This window comes from Thamnophis elegans, chromosome 5, assembly GCF_009769535.1.
Source record: "Thamnophis elegans isolate rThaEle1 chromosome 5, rThaEle1.pri, whole genome shotgun sequence".
Taxonomy (NCBI): domain Eukaryota; kingdom Metazoa; phylum Chordata; class Lepidosauria; order Squamata; family Colubridae; genus Thamnophis; species Thamnophis elegans.
The window spans coordinates 32,270,615-32,294,244 of record NC_045545.1 but is presented as its reverse complement, the minus strand read 5'-3'; the positions used below and the strand labels follow the sequence as shown (position 1 = coordinate 32,294,244).

Below are 23,630 nucleotides of genomic sequence, written 5' to 3'. Positions count from 1 at the left end.
GGGTCCAAACTATGTTTAAAATTCTTTGACACTGGAATGTACATTCGACGTGATGACACGGGCATGGGAAAAGGGGGACTGTTCCAGAGTTACCTTGCAAGGAGGAAAATCTGCCCATAAATACCTTGGTTGCACCTTCATTACAATAGCTCCACCCACCCCACTTTCTCACTATGACTACCTTCTCATTCAGTGAGGTTAGCATCCTCTCTGATTTTCAAAACTAGCTTTAGAATACATTACAAAAATATTGCTTACTGTCAATCAAGTTTCATATACAGCATTTAGAACTTCTGTCCATGAATAAATACATGAATACAGTGATCAATGATTTCTGCAGATATATTTACTATTCTGTGTATATATACAGCAAGGCAAAATGCAACAGATTTGATCCTAAGTTATGAATCTTCGATTTTCTCCTCTCTTGATAGACTAAATATGAGTTTACAATTCTATCTACACAAATATTTAGACTATGTAGACTATTATGCTTTTTGTATGTTTCCTTGGAAGATACAAGTTTACAAAAATTACATTGCAATTGTACAATTGAAATCGTGTAATTCCTGTGAAATCTTGCAAATGGGAACATAGACAATTCTTTCAGATTCTTTCCCCCATGCCTAATAGAAGCAGAAAATGAGGCCTCCCCAAAATATCCCATTTTTTTTACGCAAGAGATAATGGTGTCTGTTCAAATTCTGATCAAGCACAATGGAAACTTCAATTTAATATCCTGAACTAAACAACTGATAGGAAATTAGGGTTAAAATATGGACTATGAGTAGGACTTGATTCCAAATTTGCATTGCTGTTTCTGTCACATGCAAAAGAAACTCTGCACATGTTGAAAACACTTCGGGATTTTAAAATTTAGACTAGAAAGAGGAAAACATATTGAGAATATCAGCCTGCCCAAAACAATTATTCTGAACTGGCTACTCTTTAGTTATTTAAAGTTGTATTCGATGTTACTAGACATATCTAATTGTGTGCTTCCTACATCGCTAACGTCTAACTGGGCTTGTTGTGACCTTGGCTTCCCCAGCAGCATGAAGCCAAATCCTCATCCCGATAAACCTCTTTTATTTAATTTACAGTGAATTCCTCTACAGCAAAGTCCCGGCACACAGTCTGTCAAGATATTTCACAATTACCAACATTTATCAGGCTTGGAGAGTGGCCAGGCCAATATCTTTCAGACACCGCAATACTTGGCAAGAATGCAGGAATGAACTAATTGTCTCCTGTAAACACCCCTCTCCTTTCACTCCTCTTTTATTTCCTACTAGAAGGGCCATTCACCTGCGGCTTTATTCCAAAGTTGACCTTTGTTCCTTAGCTGTTCCCTTTGTCTGGCAACTCTGCCCACGCACATGTTGGGAACAGGCTCCAACTGTTTGTCTGCCTCATTGTCGGACTCCGAAGGCAGCTGATAACTGTCAGACAGCCCTGGCCCCATCTCTGCCTCTGATGCAGAGTCCTCATCAGAGCCTTCCCCAGACTCTAGGACTGGCCCATGTTCCTCCCCAACCTCCTCACTGTCCGAATCTGCTGCCAGCTCCCTGGCCACTGGTGGGTCACAACAGGATTATTAATGTGGAAACAGTAGGATCAAAATAATATCACTTGCCAGTAATATTTAAAAGTTACATTGAATATGATGCGACAATCCCTGGACAAGAATCTGCTTGTTTACCCAATAAACAACTCAAGCCATAAAAGGAATCCTTCAGATCACACCAATCTCAGTGTCTAAGTATGAAGATTCAATGAGAAGTATTCACTTGTTGTATTGTGCTGTATCACACTTCACATGGACTTGGAAACAATTTTGATCCATCATTTTAGTAGCCTTTTCAAACTTCAAGCCAGCCAAAGGATGAAGAAATAACTATTATGAGAGCACATACAATTAAGCTGGATTTACTCTGAGCTTTCTTTGAGATATACCAATGTAATAGGTATTGTAAAATAACATATTCTTTAACTCTCCTATAAGGTAAAGGTTCCCCTCGCACATATGTGCTAATCATTCCTGACTCTAGGGGGCAGTGCTCATCTCCGTTTCAAAGCCAAAGAGCCAGCGCTGTCTGAAGATGTCTCCGTGGTCATGTGGCTGGCAAGAGTAAATGGCGAAGGCGCATGGAACGCTGTTACCTTCCCACCAAAGGTGATCCCTATTTTTCTACTTGCATTTTTTACATGCTTTCGAACTGCTAGGTTGGCAGAAGCTGGGACAAGTAACCAGAGCTCACTCTGTTATGCGGCGCTAGGGATTCGAACCGGTGAACTGCCGACCTTCTGATCGACAAGCTCAGTGTCTTAGCTACTGAACCACCGCGTCCCTTAACTCTCCTATAGAAGATGTAAAAAAAATCAAAAGTTCTTATTGTTTTTGTATAACAGAATTTATACAAATATCTCTGATTTACCTTACATTTTAAACTGTAGGTAAACGATTTACTTGCATATTCATTTTAATGTTCTGTGGATTCTTGGCCAAGATTCAAAGAAGGAGAATCATCAAGTTTTTGTCTGTTTTTTTGTAAACAGGATACACTCTGGGCAAAACTGCACCAAGTTGATGTATTCAATTTCTGCTCTTGTATTTAAAAGAAAATGGCTGTTTTTGCTGTTGTTGCACTTTTTAGTGTTTGAGAAGGCATTTGACTTGATTTTGAGGCTGTCTAAAAGAATGTGAAAGTGAGTTTTAAATCTAAATGTTTGTGATAATATTTGTGATAGATATGAAGTGCGTCTTCAGAATGTGGTGCCTTCAAAGAGTACGTAATCAGAATGAGGCAACTTTCCACTGCAGGTTTTCTGGCATCTCTGTTTCCAGGAGAGAATAATGAACAGCAAGGACATGAAATCAAATGTTTATATTTATTACAGCAGGGGGGAAAAGAGAAAAGATCTTGATTTATCTTTTAAAAACCATCCCAGACCAACGAAGACATTTAATTTAGCCATCACTTTAATACAATGAAACCTGCCAAGTTATCTCTTTAAAAAAAGTGTTGCATTAGGAATGGGACAAATCTTCATTTGAAGGTTTATTATTATTTTTTTCTTTAAATATAATCCTGACTGTAACTGTGAGAATCTTCATTTGCCCACCCCATCCCCGTCATCTCTCTACAGGAAAAAAAAAAAACTTAATCAAAATGCCTAAGAAAAGGGGAAGCATTTCTTTTTTTAAAAAAATCATTGTCTTCTTAAAAATTACACGGTTTCAAGTACTTTTTTTGATAGAGTAAAAATAAGCCAATGTTTTCCAAAATGAAACCAAACCAAAAAGAAAAACAAAACAAAAACCCAAACAAAGCCATAAGTAAAAAAAAAAAAAACATTTCATTAAGGGGTGCAGAAAAAAGACATCCCTTTAATAAAACATTATCAACAAATATCGTACACAAACTACAATGTATAATAATTACTTTTCCTTTCCCTCGCTTAACTTTAGAACCAGACTACAAGGTAAGAAAAAACACTGAAACAAGGTACAATGTTCTCAAGAATCCGCACAAAGGTAGGTAAATCCAGGGTAAGATAATATTTTACATAATATGAAATACATAGATCAGAAGTGAAGGGTTTTTTTTCTTTTATATAAAACAAAGACCAGCTACAAGGGAGTGTAATGTACAGAGATCTCAAGACTTGCGAGTTTCACTATACATGATATGCTTTTCTGTAGTCACCCCTACCAGGAGAAGGTAAGATTTATTTTATTTATTTTTAAATTCTGCTTTTAATTACAGAGTGAGAAGGAGGGAGAGAGAGCCTACAGAATAGCAAGTATACAATTTAACAACAATAATTACTTAAAAATATCTCCATCCAGTTCCAGAGCATATACAGTGAAACCCTAGTAAGATCACATCGTTTCATTTAGAAAACCCAAAACAAAAACAAAGCAGTTGTTAAGAAGTTTGCTCTCACCAGTTCTTGAGTCAAGTTTTTAATGCCTTTTCATTTTATTTCTGACATTGTCCCAACCGGGGAAAAAAAATCCCAAGTACAGATAGTTAATTGACTTACAACTATTTAACAATGCTCTGAGGTTATGATGGCCTTGGAAAAAGTGACTTATGACCCATCCACAAAACTATGACCCTCACCCCCCTCATCCCACGGCCATGTGATCACAATTCAGACACTTGGCAACTGGCTCATGTTAATGATGGTGGCAAAGTCTTACGGTCATGTGATCACAATTAGCTACCTTCACAAGCTTCTACCAAGCAAAGTCAATGGGGGAAATCAGATTCGCTTAACACCCAGATTCGCTTAATGGCCATGGAAAAAATGGCCGTAAAAATCAAGTCCAGTCATGTGATGATGTGCTTAACTCTTGCATTGCTAAGCAACGAATCCCAATTCTGGCTGTAAGTCTAAGACTAACTGTACCTAACCCTCAATACCCACCTCCCAGAAATTCTGACATTTTCCAAATTCTGCAAAAGGGCATAGCAGTGCTTTGGGTGGGGCGGGGGGGGGGGGGGGAAGAGGGAGGACAAGCAAGGGAGGGGACTAAAACAGTGCATGCCACAGTCACAGATATACCCAAGATCACAATTAAACTTTTGGAGGATGTGATCCTACAAGGGAGCCAGCTGCATTACAAACTGAGGCAGGGGAAATGTTTTCCACTCTGATCTTCTTGCTGAAGGAAGTGTTGTGCTGCAAGACACCAACCTAAAAGGGGAAGGGGGAGCGGGGGGAGGGAGGTCTTCTGAACAAAACCCACCAATTTATTTTAAAAAAACCTGTCCAGTTTTATTATTTTAAAATGGCTACAGAGACAACATGAGATTTCATATCTAGACTAGTTTCCTTGCGTAGCACAGCACAAACATACAAGAAGTTTAAAAGAATAATCAAGCAAGGGAGGCTGGAATTGGGTGCTAGAGGCTTCCGTTTGTTTCCAAAAAATGAACAAAAAAAAGTGTCATATACATATAATAAATCCTTCTGCAGAAGAAGGATCTTGTCATGTCTTGAAATATTTTAAAGATTTGTCCTTCATTGTTTTATGGAATAAAAAGTTCAGCCTTTTTATTGCATGAAACTAAAAATTAGGGCTGGATCTCCGTCTCTGAATGTCTCCCTGCCAAACGCACGTAAGCTTCTTCTCGTCTTGCATAAATTCTTGAGATCCTCCAAAGGGCAGCCGACTTTTTCTTTATCCTGGAGAAGAGGATGTGGGGCGAAGGAAGAGGGAAATCACACACTCATTGTCATGCTGGGAGAATACTGGGTGAGGGAAGGGTGAGAAAAAGAAGAAAGAAAGAAAAAGTTACACAAGTAAAAATGAGGCCAAAATCAGAACAAATGGCTAACTTTGTGCTGCGCAAGCAAATGGGGGAAATCCAATTGCCACTTTTTTATCTCCTGTTGGCCAACCATGGTTGGTGGTAGCTTGGTGGTTAGGTGGAAACTCAAGTATTACTGCTTTTACTATTTCCGTCGTCATATGTATACAACAGGGGTGAGTTCCGACAGTCATTACTGCTGGTTTGCTCCTGGCTGCTTCCTACCCGCGCTTGATGCATGCTGTGCGCGCATGTGCAGTGCAATACAAATTGCTCTGCGCATGCACAGAAGCAAAAAACAAGATGGCGGTGCCTAAAGCGCCACCCAGAGAACTGGTTTGGGGCGTGGCAGGCCTGGGTCGTTGCTGGTTCCAGTGACCCAGGCTGCCAAACCACTACTGGTTTGGCCAAACTGGTCTGAACCGATAGGAACCCACCACTGGTATACAATGATAAAGGCCCTCACGTTAGAATGAATATAATACTACAAAGCTTTAATCTTATATGTTTTTGCACGAAACAAGTTACACTAATAATGAAGATGTTGCCTTTTCTTAATTAACGTTTGCTTCGGTTGCTGATCAGCATTCTTTTCTTGCAGCCATGTTAAATTTCATATTAGCATCATTTGGCAGAACCAGCCACTTAAATTAAGTCTACTGCTTCGACTGTCAGGGATGCTTTTCAAGAAGTCCATCCATTCAAGGCGATAGTTGTGCTTTCCTTCTTCTTCTAACACCCTCAATGAAAATGTGATTCTAAGCAGTATATCACAGAAGTGAGTACATCCCTTCACATTTTCTAAATATTTAAGTATATCTTTTCATGGGACAACACTGAAAGAATGACACTTGGCTACAATGTAAAGTAGTGAGTATACAGCTTGCATAACAGTATAAATGTGCTGTCCCCTCAAAATAACGCAACACACAGCCATTACTGTCTAAACTGTTGGTAACAAATATTTAAATATTTACAAAATGTGAGGAAGTGTACTCACTTCTGTGATATACTGAAGCTTCTCATGGTAAGACCCATCACTGATTGATGCTACTTTATTATTTTTTAAAAAAGTATATGATTCATAACAATGGCAAGGATTTTCCTACATTGAAAGGGCTTCTATGATCTAGCCAGAAACTCTAGACAGAAGCTGTCAGGCAACAGGCTTCTCTTATGCACATCTAGTACACACGTTTGCTGTACATTCAAACTGTGAGAGCCAAGCACATTTCTTTTGTGTTTGCTCTCTGGTTCTAGGATTGTTTCAAAGGAACTCTCTATATTTCCTTCTTTCTTTTAAACAACTTAAGATCTCCGTTACCTCCCTTTGGAACCATTTATCTTCTTCGTATATTGAAGGCATGCTACATCCAGATATCATACTGATTATCTTACTCTGGATCTTTTCCCAGTTCTATCAGCCCCCACATCATCCTTCCTTGATATTTTGTTTTTCACCCTCACACTGTCAAGCCATCATATTCCACATATTTACAAAAGAGACTCTTCTGAGAGCCTTGAAAAACTCTGAGATTGAAACGTAATGTATTTAAAGAGCGGGTGTAAGAATGACTCACGTTGTCATTTTGGAAGGAATGGAGGAAGTTGCCTCCCAATTCACCATCATCTCGTGGAGTGCCCGGAGGATTGCTAATGCCACTTATGTTGTTTGGAGAATTCTACAATTAAAAAGGAAAGGGGGAGGGGAGAGGAAGGGGAAACACACAGACCACACATATACACACTGAAAGTGAGACAGTGTTTTTCAGCAATGTGTACACAAACAAATATAAGAAAGCACACTGTTCTCGGATGAGCAAAAGATAGCTAAACATGAAGCTTGTACATAGAAAGTGTTGCACTTCATTTAGAGCATAAGGATCTTCATCTGCTAAGTCAACAGGGGAAGTCTGCTAACTTCTGGCAAACTAATAAACGTGGATCGGAGGATGAACACTTCCTCTCTACTTTCACCCCATAGTATCCTATAATCCTAAATTTGACATTTAATACAAAAAAGGATAAGAAGCCCCCACCTAATTATATTAGCAACATGTTGACTTACTTTTGGAAGTCCATCAATGTCTCCTGACCCTTATGAAAGAAGATTGGGATGGTGGGATGGAGAGGAAGAAAGAAAAACAGGCTGTTAGTGGAAAGGACTTTGCTTCCTTCTTCTAAATCAACATTTTCCCCAACTAGCATTGAAACATGTAGATTCTGAACCTATATGCAGGAAATAAGAGGCTGCTGCAAAAGGTAGAGCTGGACCTTCTGGGAAGCAGCTGGCAGTACATTAGTGAGTTGCAGGTCACAGCTGGGCTAATGCAAACCTCTTAACATTTGCCTCCAGAAAGGGAACTGCTGGGGGACACCTCAGCTGCCATTCCTTTGCATGGAAAACTCCCTGGAGCAGAGCCCAGCTCACCTTCCTCCCAGCACTAGAGTAATGGCCTAATCGAGTTGCTACGGCCTCGGCTCCCTCCCGTGAGCTTTCTGACACTGATCAAGATGGAGTACAGCACCTCTACTTCAGCAAGATGTATAAGGCAAGCATGGGAGGTTAATGGGTCTTTCTGCTGCTTTAATTAAAACACACACACCGCAGATAGGTTCATGCTGCTTCTTCTCTGTTATCTATCAACAGGAATGCACCGAGCCCGTGACTAGCGGTTCCTGTTTTCTGTTTAATTTTTGAAACTACGAATGTTTAAGAATGGCAAAGGCATTGGGATTGCTGATTAGAACTAGTCACTTATGGAAACATGGAGGAATTCCAAAAAAATAAGGAACAGGAAAATCAAAGCCATCCATTTACGAATGAGAACACAAAGAGCATCAGTTGCAGAAAAGTGTAGCGTATCAGGGCAAAGGGGCTACCAATATAATGTTAGTCGCACAGCACTTTTATTCCTGTCCTAGTATTGAGCCTTTAAAAATTTCCTGCAGTACCCGTGAGTGATGCCATGAGAGACCAAGAGGTAGCATAGAAAAATAAAATGGCAGTGGTCTGTTGCCCATGTTACTGGGTTAGGCTGGGGGTGGGTGGGAGAGAGTATGTTGGAGTCGGGAACTATGGAAGGAAGCAGCCTGCTAAAGCAGAAAGGATATTAGATCAGTGGTCCCCAATCTTTACAACTTGGTGGCCCGGGGGGGGGGGGCGAGAGGGGAACTGTCTATGTTAGTGTAGGCTGGCCTGCACAGTAATGTGCAGGAGGGCCCACTCCCCTCTCTCAATAGCAGTAGACTTAGCAGTAGACTTATATACCGCTTCATAGGGCTTTCAGCCCTCTCTAAGCGGTTTACAGAGAGTCAGCATATTGCCCCCAACAATCTGGGTCCTCATTTTACCCACCTCGGAAGGATGGAAGGCTGAGTCAACCCTGAGCCGGTGAGATTTGAACCGCTGAACTGCTGATCTAGCAGTAGCCTGCAGTGCTGCATTTAACCACTGCGCCACCTTGGCTCTCAAGTCGAACGGTATGTGTGCACGCTGGTTCGCTGTTCCTGCAAGTTGAGCTGGGTGCATATGCATTGGCCAACCACTCGCATGGCCCAGTTCTGAAATGGCCATGGCCTGGTAGTGGGCTGCAGCCCGGGGGTTGGGGACTCCTGTACAAAATTAAAGGCTATCTCCTGGAGAGAGCTTACTGGTGCCTAAAACTGACTGAGGGAAGCCCCTAATTCTTCTGTCTGCATTCTGACCAGTCTTACTAACAAGGCCTCCTCTCCTAGTTTCCCACAACTCATTCTGACTTTAGAATGATTTGGCCTCCTTGTACCATATATAAATTGAGCCACTCATTGGATGTGGCTTACCCAATCAGAAACCTCCATAGAACCAACTTCTATTAAAAGACAGAATCCTATGTGACTTTGCCCCAAATATTTTTTGTTCAGCTTACCTAATGAGCCATTCATGTGATGGGGTTCCATCCCACCCATGCCTCCCATGGGACCATCTGATCCAGGCCCCATTGGGAACTGAAGGGGGGGAAAAGAAGGCATCCGTTATGATTGATCATTTGTATTATAAAATGCCACCCAACCCCTTATGTATTAACACTACAATGTTCAGAAGGTTAATATGCCCTGCAAACTAATTATTTTTGGAAGTCTATTACTAGAAAAAGAAAATCTGATGGCTTCAAAAGAGAGAACAGCTAGTTATATTCAATTCCCATCAGTTAAAGATGTGGTAAAACATCCTTATTTTTAATATATTGGACTTTATTGCATCTATACCAGACAGCTGCCTAAGCTTTGAAAGAAAGCTGAAATTATCACTGCCTTGAAGAGAGAGTATAGCAGTGTCATATACTTTCTGAAGTAAATGAGGAGGAGGGAAGCTTCAGAACAACCCCTGGTAATTAGTTTCAACTAAATGTGCAAGATGGACTAGAGTTCAAGCTGTGTCCTCTTTTAAAAAACAGCCCTCTCTCAGCAATGCATGTGATGGTCTTGACCAGAGCCACATGAATGCTACTATTTTAATAAGCATAAAAAATTAACAAAGTCCTGAAGAGTTAATCACTTGTTAATGGTTTGTTTTATTTCTATTTTGAAATAAATGGCTGAAATCAATTAAACTGCTTTACCCTCAACTGATGAAGTTAATTATGATTTGTTATGGTATGTGATATGTAAATTATTAGAAAGCAGACTTACATTCGACCGACTGCCTCCAGGCGGTACAGGATTAATCATTGTGTAGATGTTGTCACTTGAATTTGTCGAATCTATAGAACAGTGAAATCCACTAAGTCAGGGTGATTAATTCATTTCTTAATTAAAACAAACTCATGCCACTTGAACTCATTCTTTCGAGCTTTATCACCTAAAATTCCCTCTAAGTACCACCATTTTCTGGCTAATTTGTATTTAATGAAGATTCACAAAGTTTTTAATCACAGAAATTCAACTGTGAAAAGAAGTCTCTGCTACTAACCAAGGATCTTGAAGCCTTTTTGCTACGAGAGATGAAGAAAGATAATTTTCTGCCACATGCCACTTAGCGCCTCAAAATTAGCCAATGCAATTATCTCACTACACCACAATCTTTTTTTCTTCTTTTTGAAAGAAGAGTAATATTTGTCATTTCACATATTATCTTCCCCAATAAAGCAAGAATCTAGGCTTTTAGCGCTGGTAGCAGGAGGAAAGACACAGTCAAGCTGTAGAATGCAAACAGAAAGATTTATAAGCAGGCCACAGTAACGGAATTAAAAAAAGAGGGAAGATTTGTGGCTGAATTAACATACGGATTGTTTTATTATGATCTAGTAAGAAATGTAGGTCAGAGTCCTCATAAAAATGCAGGAGGAAAGCAGCGATAATACTGAAGTGTAGCTCCACCTCTGCAGCTGTTGTGCACCCTTGTTACATGCAACAGGCCCACTTTCTTCCAGTGTCCCTTTCTATTTTTTTTCTTCTTCCAATTGAGGCTCAAAGTGTGAGCCAAATCAAATTTTGACCCTTTCAGAATACGCACTTCACTGAGCCAGCATGGCTGGCTCAGGAATTCTGGGAGTTGAAGTCCACAAGTCATAAAAGGGCCATAGTTCCCTACCTCTGCTGTAAAGGAACCAAGGGCTAGGAGGGGATTTTATGCAGCCTTCTGGGAAGACATGTGGAGAAGCAGAGCACTCAACTTAGGGAACACCACTATACAAAGTGGCATTCTGAAACTGTTGTGCATCCTCTGCAGTGTAAAGCTGGGTAATGTGTTCCTGGCTTCTCCTCTGAGGAATTCCTTGGCCCCAGTACTGGGAAATCCCACAAAAGTTGGAACTTTACAGCCTTAACCATGCTGGATTTAGGAAGTTTAATAGGGTTTATTTTACATTTCCCTCTTAATTCCCTTGGGATCTGTAGAGGATGATTTAAGTTAGATTCTACAAATAACTTAAGACACGTTTCACCTTGGATAAAAAGTTTCACCAGGATGATGAAAAAAACCACAAAATAAGCCTATTCTAGTAAGTCAACATTTATTAAAAACTATTGCTCAAGGGAAGCAGTGCCACACTTAACCTGCTTGCCAGGAACTTGGTGCTGATTGCAAACTAACTTCAGATGAATCCAGAAAGGCTGAGCCACAGATGAACACTTCCCATCTCTATTGTCTAATTCCTGCTGTATAACTTCCCTGTGCTTTAAGCCTAACAGAACCTAAGCAATAAGTGCTGGGAAGGAAGGAAGGAAGCAAGGAAGGAAGGAAGGAAGGAATGAATTGTGGAATCATTTTCATTTGATTATTGTCTGCAGCTGTTCCAAAACAAATAGGGCATCAACCACACGCAAATGTTATGTTGTAACTTTCTGTCAAGGCCAACAATGAAAGAAACTTTCTCTCCCACGCTGCTTTTCTCGTTCTCTCCCCCATCCCTTACCTGCAGGGCTAGGCATGATGGGTGTTCCAGGAGGACCTCCGCCACCAGGGGGCCCCTGTTGACAAGATTAAATACGCATCAGGCACCACTGTGATAACATAGCCTGCAATAGGTCAGCCAGATCTTGCTGCTGTCAGCAACAATGTCTCATCTTGGTATTCAGCCAAGCATTAATCTCCTGCTAAAACCTCCGATGCACCCTTGCAGCCAAAGTGCAATTTCTTTGTTTAAGCCTCAGGAAAAATGAAGGTTTTACAGAGAGATAGTAAGGTGCTTTTATGCAAGATGCTCACACTGGGTCTATCTGTCAGGGAAGGAACAGAAGAAGGAGGACCATCCTTTCTGTAACCTTCACTCATGCAGAAGTTGCAACAATAAGCAGGTAGTTTAGAGCATTGTAACTTGTGACGTCAATGTGTTAACTCGATGGCCTGATTCCAGTCCAATTAGGAATACAGCTGCTAAAAATTCTGACTGTAATTGCTCTAAGATGAATTAAAATGGGAGCATGACAAGCACATCATCATTCACAATGCTGGGGGTTAGAAAGGTACCATATTTTTGGAGTATAAGATGCATCTTCCCCCCACCAAAAGAGGGTGAAAATTTGGGTGTGTCTTATACACAGAATGTAGCTCCACCCACCCACCAGTCCCCACCCTTTGGCTCTGCCTCCCAGCAATTTACCTCCTTGCAGCAAATGGAGAAAATGAGGCTTGCTGAGGTGGCAATAGGCTATGGCAATCCCTGCAGCCTGAAACAGCTGATGATCGGATGCCCCAGGCTTAAATTGAAACTGAAAGTGAAACTTGCTGTTTGCTGTAATGAGCCAAATTCCTGGGAGGTAGAGGCAGATTTTTTTTCTTTTAATCAGGCTAAACTGAAACAGGCTGTTTGCTGCAAGGAGTCAATATAGTTAACTCTAAATGCCTATAGAATGTTCAAATTATTAGACTTATTTTTTAAAGACTGCTTTATTATTGTTCTAAACAACTTAACAAAATGACGAAGCTTTTTAGAATAAATGGTTGATCTTATACGTCTTATACTGTATTTCTTTCCATACTTTAAGGCAGTATTTCTCAGCCATGGTGATTTTAAGACACATGGACTTCAATTCCCAGAATTCCATGGTCAGTATGGCTGGCTGAGGAATTATGGAAGTTGAGGTCCCTGTGCCTTAAAGCCACCAAGGTTATAAGAAATACTCCTTTAGGAGGATGTTGACTGAAGAAATGACTTCTTATGCTAATCAACATCCTCTCTTTCAGTATGCTTTATGCACTATGCTTCCTGGAACAAGAAATGTTTTTCCCAATGATGTCTATGATTTGCAGATTATACAGATGTGGATGCTGCCCTTCAGCAGGATAAACAAAGCCAACAGCATGAACACTTACAACCATAATCTAGGCCAGGGGCCTTCAACCTTGGCAACTTTAAGCCTGGTGGACTTCAACTGGGGAATTCTGGAAGTTGAAGTCCACTAGGCTTAAAGTTGCCAAGGTTGGACACCCCTGATCTAGTCTGCATACTTGTGAATTCAAGTATACCTAGAGCTAGTCAACAAATGTACTGCCACGTCATGACTTCGGCTCAATTACTTGTGAAACTTCCTCCTCCCAGTTGTGGTGGCTTTTCCCACCAGATCTGAGAGAATGGAGAGGCACTGGGACCTTCAATAAAATGGCATTACCTGGCAGGCCTAGGAGTCTCTGTTATGGTGGTTGTCTTATGGAACAGCATCTCCATGGGGATAATAAAGGTTCTGACCCGGTTGGCTTTCCAGAAGATTGCAAGGTCCAGGCTCTGGGATGTTAATGGAGCTCATTTTTTTCAATACAGTCTTGACTTGGGTTTTTAATTGATCTGGATTTGTAGAGTTGATTTGTAGGATTTGACTAGGCTGAGCCTGAGGGTGGGGTCAAATGAATCATCAGTCTGGAGTCTCTATACTCCAGTGGTGGGTTCCGGTTCCTGTTGCAACCGGTACACTGCAAAGGGGCTGGGCATCCACCACATGCACGCGTGCAGTGCGCACATGTGTACCCACTGTCCACGATGCCCCAGCTGCTCGCCGGAGCATTGCACAGGCACCATATGCTCCGTGTGTGTGCGCAAATGCCCTTGTCAGCTCAAATACAGGTAAGGAGAACGGGCGGGCGGGTGGGCCCTCCGGAGCACCGTACTGAAACGGTACCTGGTGCTCCCAGCAGGCACCGGTACACCTGTACCGGGGCGTACCCCACCACTGCTATACTCCAATAAGAGACCTGAATCCAGCCCCCCTTGAAGTCTACTGACTCTTACCTGGCACCAATTTCCCTTGACCATTAGTAAATCAGATTCCTGTGTATAGGTAGCATGGAATAAACTTATGGTACTTTTGAAGTCTATCCTGGTTCCTGACTTTTTGCACCTGACAGGATTATAGATAACTTTTTTCCCTCTTATGTGCACTGCCCACTGATTAGATGGGCGGCCACACAGATTTGTTTAACCGCTGAATTTTTAAAAAAATATGAGCTTACCACATATGTACCAGGTGATGAAGAAGAATAGGGAATCTGTGAACAAACCAAAGCGCACGCATTACTTTTCCAAAAGGGAGCTTTTGACAAGAGGTTCAGAACTCTAATAAAAATATTTATTGCTTTTAAATATGCTTAGAGGAGAGGACAGCTGCACAGAAGGAAATGGAGGATATCCCTTGTCTCCTGCTCCGGATGATGCCCTACTGGGAAGACAGAGCAAGGGATGCAACATAGATGAAAAGGGAGATGCAGGAAGAAGAAATAAACCAAATTCCAAGGTCCAAATGATAAAGGCATTCCGCAGAAAAAAACACTTACTGAGTTAGCGCTGTTGGGGTTGGGCCATGGTCTACCAGCTCCTGGACCCCTGGAGTTCAAGAAAAGAAACAAGCTTTTAGTGCGCGCACGCACATGTTTACTCAAACCTAAGCAGAGAGTAAAACAGCGCTCATTTCCACATCAAATGAAAGGTACATCAGTCAAAAGCCAGGACCATGAGAAATGCCTTACATGTTAATCCCAGGCATGCCGGGCCCTAGAGAGTTGGGTGGAGGTCTCATTCCGCCGCCATAGTTCTGCAATGATAACCAAGGATCAGTCTACCATAACGAGAAGGGAAACCGGAGAAGAAAAGAGAAAGGAAAAAAACAAACAAAAACGAGAGGGTTAGTTTGTGAAAATGAACTTTAATAAAAAAAAAAAGAAGATGATGACAATGAACATACAGGTCAACTTAGCAACTTCTAAAAGTGAAACAGGGCTGTGGCAACTCTCATTTTGCTGTTTGACTGGAAAAAGTCTTTTTTCCCCTATTTTTTTTTAATCTTAAAAGCCAGCAGGTTTCCATCTCTTTGTGGAAATTATAATACTAGAAACACCCATCAGGCCAAAGCTTCTGGCACTGCCCAAGGTATATCAACAAGGGAATAACCTCACCTGGAAAATATGTAAGATCTAAGAAAGTAATTCAAACCAAAAACAAACAAACCAAATGCAGTTTGTTCCTTACACATGAATCCAAACAAGTAGGAGATGTAAAATAATTAAATTACTCGCTTGGGGTGGGGTGACAGTTGTGGAGAGACTGATGTGAGGAAGCAGAACATGGGAGTGAGAGACAAGACAAAGAGAGAGAGATTAATTCTGCTTTAGGAAATACAGAATAATGAGCAAACAATGGGTTTGCCCAAGAGCAGATGTTGACAGCACCAGAGTGTGTAGCAGGTTTGCAAAGAGCATTCCTTCCTCCCAAAAGCCTGTCTTCAACAACAGTAACAAAGAGCAATGCTGATCAAGTAGCATCCACTGCATACCTTTTATCTTATTTCTTAAAACACCACAATCACGAAAGACATAAAGGACTTTTCTGGCCAAAGTAATAACATTATGGGTTTGTTAATGTGATTACTAAAACCCCTTAAAATTAGAGCACTTAAATCTTAAATGTTAAAGTGGCCCTTTTTAAATTCCCTTCTACATATCCAAATGTCTGCTTAGCCCAATCTTCCAGATATCAATCTTCAGAAAAAGTCAATGCAAGTTAGGCATAACAATTTGCTGTGAAAATGAGTCTAAAGAGGGAAAGGGAGCAAATCCATCATGTTGTGGTAACATGCAGGGCTATGGTGATGCAGTGGTTAGAGTGCAGTACTGCAGGCTACTTCTACTGACTGCTGGCTGACTGCAATTTGGCAGTTCAAATCTCATCAGACTCAAGGTTGACTCAGCCTTCCATCTTTCCAAGGTGGGTAAAATGAGGACCCAAATTGTTGGGGGCAATATGCTGACTCTGTAAACCGCTTAGAGGGGGATATAAAGCACTGTGAAGCGGTATATAAGTCTAAATGCTATTGCTATTGCTACTGTTTAAGAAGCAGCAATGAATAGGGACTTATGGTTGAAGTATATAAAATATGAGTCAAATCCACAACTCCTGCTCCTTGGCTGACTCCTTGGTATCTTACCCATGACAATGTTCTCTATGAAGAAATTGTAAATGCTACTGAATATAAGCCAGGTCTAATTGTATGATCCCTGTACTGAAAGACCTGCACAGGTTGCTGGTTACTAAATGGGCTATTTTCCCCATCATGTTGTCCTAACCAAATGAAGCCACAAACACAGCTATGCTTTATAATTAGGAGGTAAAACACAATCTTTATTCCTGAGAGACAAACAGATTGAAATATTAAATGAAAAAAATAATAATTCCCCATCTAACAGTCCATTACAGCCTCCACTTGATAGTACTTTTTAAAAAAATCAACATTTAATCTTTTATTGGCTGGAACATTACTCACAAAGTGGAACAATTGCAACCAGGAAGAAAAGGATTTGCTCCCAGTTCCTCACTCATGGCCCATACACAGAAAAAGCACATTACTGGTAGAAAGCTTGTCTCTAATATTCACACAAGGCTTCATAAAGATATGGTGCAATCATGCTTGCCACTTACAATGGCTAAATGACATGCCTACAACTCCAAAATATGAAAGAATGCTGCAGCTAATATGCCATTTCATCTTGATGAGAAGCACCTGGCTTGCTTGAGATATGTTGTGAATCCAGAACCTTTCACGAGGCCGTCTTTGTTTGGCTGGTGCAATTATAAGAAATGCAAACTTTTGTGATGGTATATGAGGAACTATTGAGGGCTTTGAGGTCACCAAGAGTTCCAGACCATTAAACCAGACAAAAGAGCACCTGCAATCTAGACTTGCTTGGAAATGTAATCCCCTTTTTCTCTTTCCTGGTAGATTCTCATTCTTTACTGGGTATCAGTACTGTTCGTACACTTTTCTTCATGTGATATACTTCACAAAATAGATAAACATGCTGCTTTCCTAGCCAGAATTGATGCAGAAGATTTACATAGGGTGCATATTCTAATTACTTCATCTCAATCCCTGCAGAAACAAGATTTAGATTTCAGCACAAATGTGCTCCGAAATTCATCAAAATTTATCTGCCTCCTTCTCCAAATCTAGATACACTTCTGCCTATGCCTGTCTAATTATCTAATCTTACCCTAACAGTAATTGGTCTGAGTGAGTGCTCTCTTATACTTGCATATTTTGTTTATTCTAGTAGCAGTACAGGGCTAAGGTGCAGGTCTGATTGAATCAAGAAGAGCAATATGGTAAGAAAAGTTTGTAATGCTCAGTACTTTTGCTGTAAAAGTACAAATGTGAGGCATAACACAGGATATTAGTTGATGCATGCAATTTGCAGCAAAAAAACCAAAATGTATTCTTGCACATTTTCCTTCTAAGATGCTATCCAATACTTTGCAAGATTAAATATCAAATTTGCTGGAATAGATTAAGAAAAATGATTTTCCAAAGGCTATTAGCCTACGTTCCTTAGCAAATGGATACTCTTTCATATGCACATTTTCTGGGCCGCATTCTGCATTGGATGCTTATAGTTTCTGCTTAGGAGAATACAAACATGCTGCTTCTTTTCTATTTCCAAGCTGTTCTCACCATTATTCATTGTGATAATTGTTCCAATTGGGCTTAGCACTAGTTTTGCATAATCACAGTTTGAAAGATTCAAGTGAGGCAGCAAACCATGAAGTGAACAACAGAACTATTATGAGAGGCAAGGAAAGAGTGTAACAAAGCTGAAGCATATTGTGGTCCTTCAGTCCGTATCTGATTTTAGTTACCAACTGAATTACATACAGCAATAAGCTTTGGAGATTCAGTAAGATACAAGTTGGTGAGTTTTGAAAACATGCTTTATATAAGAAAGGTGGGAATCATCCTCTTTGTCACCATCACCACCACTACCACCACCACATCACCATCCCAGGTCCTTGGGAAGGATTCACTAGGTCAGCAACAATGCCAAATCTAAACATCTGGCTGACCGTACAAACAACTATGTTAATGTTAAGCCATAACATATGATTTATAAATGGTAATGAGTAAGATCTTTAATATATGGGCAGCAAAAAATATTTTAGTTGAGTGCAATATTGAACCTAGACACTATTCAAAACAGAGCCCAGAAGAAATGGGATTTCCATCTGAAGGTGACATATTTACAAAGCTTCATTAAGAGTGATTTCATCTTCCACTTTTAACTCCCCATTGTTTCTTTCATTTCTCTCCCTCTTACACACAAAATAAAATTATAGGAGCAACATGTATTTTGATTGCTGGCTCTAATGAGGCCTCCTTAAGTGTTCCTCTGCAATGGCACTGATGGGCAACATATGTAAGCATGTTTGGAACTCGGACCTCTTGTCTCCAACCTATACAGTGAAGATGATTTTAGCATGCCTCTGCCCCTGGCTGCAAATGCAGGAGAACATAAATATGGCTCTGAAATTCTTGTCATCCCTTAACTGAATGCTACCAAATGACTTCACCTTGACCGGTGAAGTCGGTTTTGTAACTTCAACCCCCCCCCCCCAAAAAAACCTGCCTGAAAATGTCACGTGACAAGGAAAGGCCGATGATTCAGCTTGGCGGAGGAAGAAGCTAAGAGAACAAGAAGATGGCAGGACAGAGCCTCAAGAAGCAGCAAGCTTATGAAAGAAGAGGTTTGTATCACTCTCATAAGACAACAATGAATTAACAGGCTACTCAGTTACTTGGAATAGCCAAGCAAAAAATGGACTTAATGAGTGAAGAGAACTTTCACATCTTTTCTGCAAACGACTTTAACCTCTGAAAGTCTGTCTCATGGATCTGGAAACTGTTGGCCTGATTTATCCCTAAGACAATCCTGGGGGCAAAAATAAGCATACTGCAAATTTTTATCTCTGAGCAAGAGCTCTGTAGGCATCTTAGAAACCTATCTAAGTTTCAATCAAAACTCTAGAAAGCAAAAATGAAGGTCTGGTTACGACGAGTATTACTTCAAACCACCTACTCTTCCTTTATCTTCCTTCATTTCCTGTCTAGAATGTTGCGAAGGTGAAGTATGTGATTTTTAAAAAAAAGGTAGTGTGGTGGGGGGAGAGGGGGAAGGCTTGCTGAGTAGGGTCTATGTGTCTGCTCCTGCTATAAAGAGGTAAATCAAAACAGACGAGACTGCAGCAAATTTAATTATTAACATGAATTCAACTGAAATACATACAGCATTCTATCTGCAGCCTCCTCTCTTCCCATTTTACGTTAAGATTATCATTCCCCGAGTGGGAAAAACTTGATGAAATTGAGGTTGTTGGCCTAGACTAAAAAACAAAAAAACCCAAAGGTGGGGAATAGGTGGTTGCGTGAAGTACGTGATGGGGAATGATAATTTTTTTTTGAAGCCCTAACTAAATGTGGGAAGGTGGGATTTTTCCAGACATATGTAAACACACTAATGTAAAATGCATTACCGCTAATGGTAGAGAGAAAAGGTCTTAGAAGGAATGGAAGAGCCCCCAGAGGCTGCTTTTATGATGTTTTGCTTACAAACTTCACAAAGTAGCATGCCTAACGCTTGGCACTGGACAGGAGAGGAAGTTGTCTCTGCCCAGGTTTTTACCTGTGGACCTGGGCCCATCGGTCCCATTCCTCGAGGAGGATTCATCCTTTGCATCGGCCCACCCATGTTGGGATGCCCTAGTGAGAGAAACAGACAGGAAGATGTTATGGAGTATTACGGAGAAATAAACAAGGAGCAGAAGGAAAGGCCCATTGAAGGAATTTCTGAAGGGAGCCTCAACATATGTTACCTTGTTGCCGTGTAGGGTCCATGGAGTTGGGCAGCAATGGTTGTGTACCAGGAACACCTCCTGGAGGCTACGAAAGAGAGAAACAAAGCTGACAAAATCTAAATTATGGCTACCTAAAACAGTTAACACCCTGCTTTTCCTACATTAACTAGAGCTACAGATAGATAATTGGGCCTCAGTAAATGTATTTAACTAGTTCCATATTAATTTCTATTTTGGACTGAAGTGACTTCATAACATACATATCTATTTCACATGGAGATGTGCAACCTGCATTTGGAGAAAATGCCCTTTCCTTGGGAACTCAAATATCAGTTAGTATTTACAGACGCTACTGATGAACACATAGCAAAAACTATCACTCAGTTAAGAAAATCTGTCCAGTTATTAGTCTCCCTTCTAAAAGAAATTGGTTCTGTTCAGGAACTTCATAAATGATAAATTCTGCTTTCAGAATTTGCTCTAAGTATGCAGTGGATTATATATGGACATACTTGGGTACTAAGTTAGAAGAAATAATTATAGGGAAATCGCAAAGAGCACGCTTAGGAAGCCTTCTTTTTCAGAAGTGGGTTCCAAAGTGCTTTTAACAATTAACAGTCTTCGATCAAATAATTTAGCTTGAAATTTAGATAGTATGCACAATTCAGGAAACTTCCACTTCCAAGCTCCAACTTGTTCATTGTTATATAGGCTTTCCAGAAAATCAATTTGTAGAGCACTAATGTGTGATTATCCATATGCTAAGGGGAATCCAGAAGCCTTCTAGTTAGAATTTTTAACTACAATTTTCCCTGGATCAAATGACAACATTTTAGCATGGATAAATAACACTTTCAACTCAGTTTGGACCAGAAGGGAACATGACTGATAAATATTGCAGACACCTATTCCTATTTCAAAGAGGAATAGGCAGACCCATCCTCTGTCTCTTATGTATTTATTGTATTTGTTTCCCCAATATATGAGGCAAGCAGAGAATTATTTTTAAGTAGCAGAGTTCATTTTCAACTCTGAACAGCAGGAAGACCATATTGAAAACATTTCCCTCCCTCTCTCTTTTAATATGCCAGCTCTTTGTAAATTGTATATTTATTCTTCCTAGCACAATTTTCCTTGGAGCAATTACTTGTTTTACCCTGCCTTCTTTTCCTTAGCTTTGTCTAGTCTCTTTTCACTGCCAACAAATATCATTCCCTTATCCATGACCTAGTGACAAAAGGCTTGGGATTAAAGTAAATAAATAAAACTAAATTAAAAATAAAACGAAAGGAAAAAGATTGACTCTGATTGCTGCATTGTCAGCAATTACAGACAGGTGGCATGAAATATATAGCTTCCCTTTCGATTGCTTGTAGCTGATGGGAATCGTAGTCCAAAGATAAGTGAAGGGCATTTGATTGCCTGAATTAAGGACATACATAGGTTGTCCTGGACTTATGATGACAACTGAGCCCCAAATTTCTGTGGCTAAGCAAGGCAGTCATTAAGTGAGTTATGCCCCCTTTTACGGCCTTTTCTGCCACAGTTTTTAAGTAAATTGCTGCAATTGTTAAGTAAATCATTTGGTTAAGTGAATCTGGCTTCCCGCATTTGCCTGTTGGAAGCCAGCTGGGAAGCTAACAAATGGCAATCATGTGACCCTGGGACACTGCAACTGTCAGAAATACATGCCAGTTGCCAAGTGTCTGAATTTTGATCATGTGACCACAGGAATGCTGCAACAGTTGTAAGTGTGAAAACTGGTCATAAGTCAATTTTTTCAGTGCTGTTGTAACTTTGAATGGACACTAAATTAATGGTTGTAAGTCAAGGAATAACTATATTGTAGGACATTTTGGTTCTTACCAATGGGAAGGAAAATTCCACTAAAGACAGTATCCTTAGTAGACTACACTGAATTGTAGCTTTACCTTTGAATAAATTATGGTGTTTTATGCTCCCTTACTTATTTTTCAGAGGCAAGCTCTGTTGAAGAGTTTCACAGGATTCACACATATTTAAATCTAACCAATTTATTCACTGATTCATTTATATATTTAAACAGATTAATCTACAATTAAATATTTGAGAGATCCATATTAAATTATTTTTACAGCTATCTCTCAAAGAATACTAAGTTTATTAATATCATTATTACATATTCATTGAAGAAAACAGTTTACCTCATGTTATGTTCACAGCAGACAGCACAAAATAGAAATGTTTTATTCTGATGTCAACTACTACTGGCAAGCACATTTCCTGTGAACGCCCCTTCCTTCACCCTTGTTTTAAGTAGCAAGAGTGTTCAAATCACAAATCTTAGGAAAACAACTTCAACATGTTCAATGTAACTAAGAATATTTAATTTTGAAAACATGCGGAAGACGTATTTAGAAGATGGCTTGTTCCTATAACCACAACATTTTTGAAAGGTGCACATGACCGGAGTATATGTTGTATAACTCTTTCAATAGCTTCTGATACCTGTCACTGGGAAGGAATAGTGGGAAGCTATTCCCATATGAATTTATAGCCCCTATGCAAAACAAAATGCTATATTTGTGCTCTAGTCTCTTAGAACAATTTTAAAACAGATTTTACTTCTGTTTGTTGTGTTATTATCTTAAAGAAAGAGCCCTAGAAAAATGGAAGTATAAATATTTTCTGTGACCAAGGCAGTTTTCTGTATTTCTTTTATAATCTCGTTTGCATGAATCCAATAAAGAATTTGGCTATGTACAGTACTCTTTTTATATTCTAAGCTACATGAGGTGTTTTTTTTAGACCTACAGATTTTATTTCTGCTAGCAAAACTTCATCTGCAATAAACATGCTTAGTGTAAGAATAGGTAGATATTTTATCAAAGCTTGTTTCTTTCCTCCTGTGTATATGTATCTCTATCTGAATACATGTAGTCCTTGACTTATAACCACAACGAAGCCCAAAATTTCCATTGTAAGCAAGACAGTTGTTAAGTGAATTTTGCCCCATTTTATAACTTTTCTTGCCATAGTTGTTAAGTGAATCACTGCATTTGTTAAGTTAGTGGCACAGTTGTTAAGTGCTTCCCCTTTTGGCTTTCCTTGTCAGGAGGTGATCACATGACCCTGGGACACTGCAATTGTCATAAATATAAGCCAGTTGTCAAGCGTCCAAATTGTGTTCACATGACCATGGGGATGCGGCAATGGTCGTAAGTGTGAAAAATAGTCATAACGGTCACTAAACGAATGGTTGTAAGTCGAGGACTACCTGTAGTACTGTAAAACGTTATCTGGACTTAAGGCTAATACAGTACCTGGTTTCCCATTCTAATGGGGGGCCGTGGGCCTCCTGCGTATCTCGGTGACATAAAAGGCTGTAAGCATATAAAAATAGTTGAGTGGCAATGAATGTTTAAAAGTGGAAGTCAACATTTTGCACTCTCATTTGTACATGCACATGAAAAATGACTCCCTCACACACACTACAGACACACATACATTTCATTAAGTATTTTTGAGGTAGAGTCTAAACCAACCCAATAATAAATTCAACATCCTGCATTCCATGCAACTTATAATTTGACAAATATATACAAGAGCAGATTAAACAAAAGAAAAACTCCTGTTGGTAAGTATTTTGTTTCAAAATCTCTGGTGTGTATGTGTTGTGTGTATAGATTTTAAACTTTGGCAGTTGGAGATTCAGCTGTTAAAAATAACCCAAAACGTC

The 23,630-nt window shown here is 40.0% G+C and overlaps 1 protein-coding gene across 2 annotated transcripts in view; it reads right to left on the bottom strand.

The window, feature by feature from the left end:
• Positions 1-3,093: 3,093 nt before the first annotated feature.
• SSBP3 (single stranded DNA binding protein 3) overlaps positions 3,094-23,630 on the bottom strand; it is a 245,416-nt gene continuing 224,879 nt past the window's right edge. The window contains exons 7-18 of one of the 2 annotated variants that reach the window (XM_032217942.1): positions 23,215-23,274; positions 19,931-19,997; positions 19,741-19,817; positions 14,764-14,852; positions 14,572-14,620; positions 14,251-14,286; positions 11,720-11,774; positions 9,996-10,066; positions 9,233-9,311; positions 7,393-7,421; positions 6,905-7,006; positions 3,094-5,265 (exon numbers count right to left, since the gene is read on the bottom strand). In XM_032217942.1, the coding sequence (XP_032073833.1) occupies positions 5,236-5,265; positions 6,905-7,006; positions 7,393-7,421; positions 9,233-9,311; positions 9,996-10,066; positions 11,720-11,774; positions 14,251-14,286; positions 14,572-14,620; positions 14,764-14,852; positions 19,741-19,817; positions 19,931-19,997; positions 23,215-23,274 (744 nt within the window). In that variant the 3' untranslated portion in view covers positions 3,094-5,235. The remainder of the gene's footprint in view (positions 5,266-6,904; positions 7,007-7,392; positions 7,422-9,232; positions 9,312-9,995; positions 10,067-11,719; positions 11,775-14,250; positions 14,287-14,571; positions 14,621-14,763; positions 14,853-19,740; positions 19,818-19,930; positions 19,998-23,214; positions 23,275-23,630) is intronic. The other variant, XM_032217943.1, reaches the window with a different exon arrangement.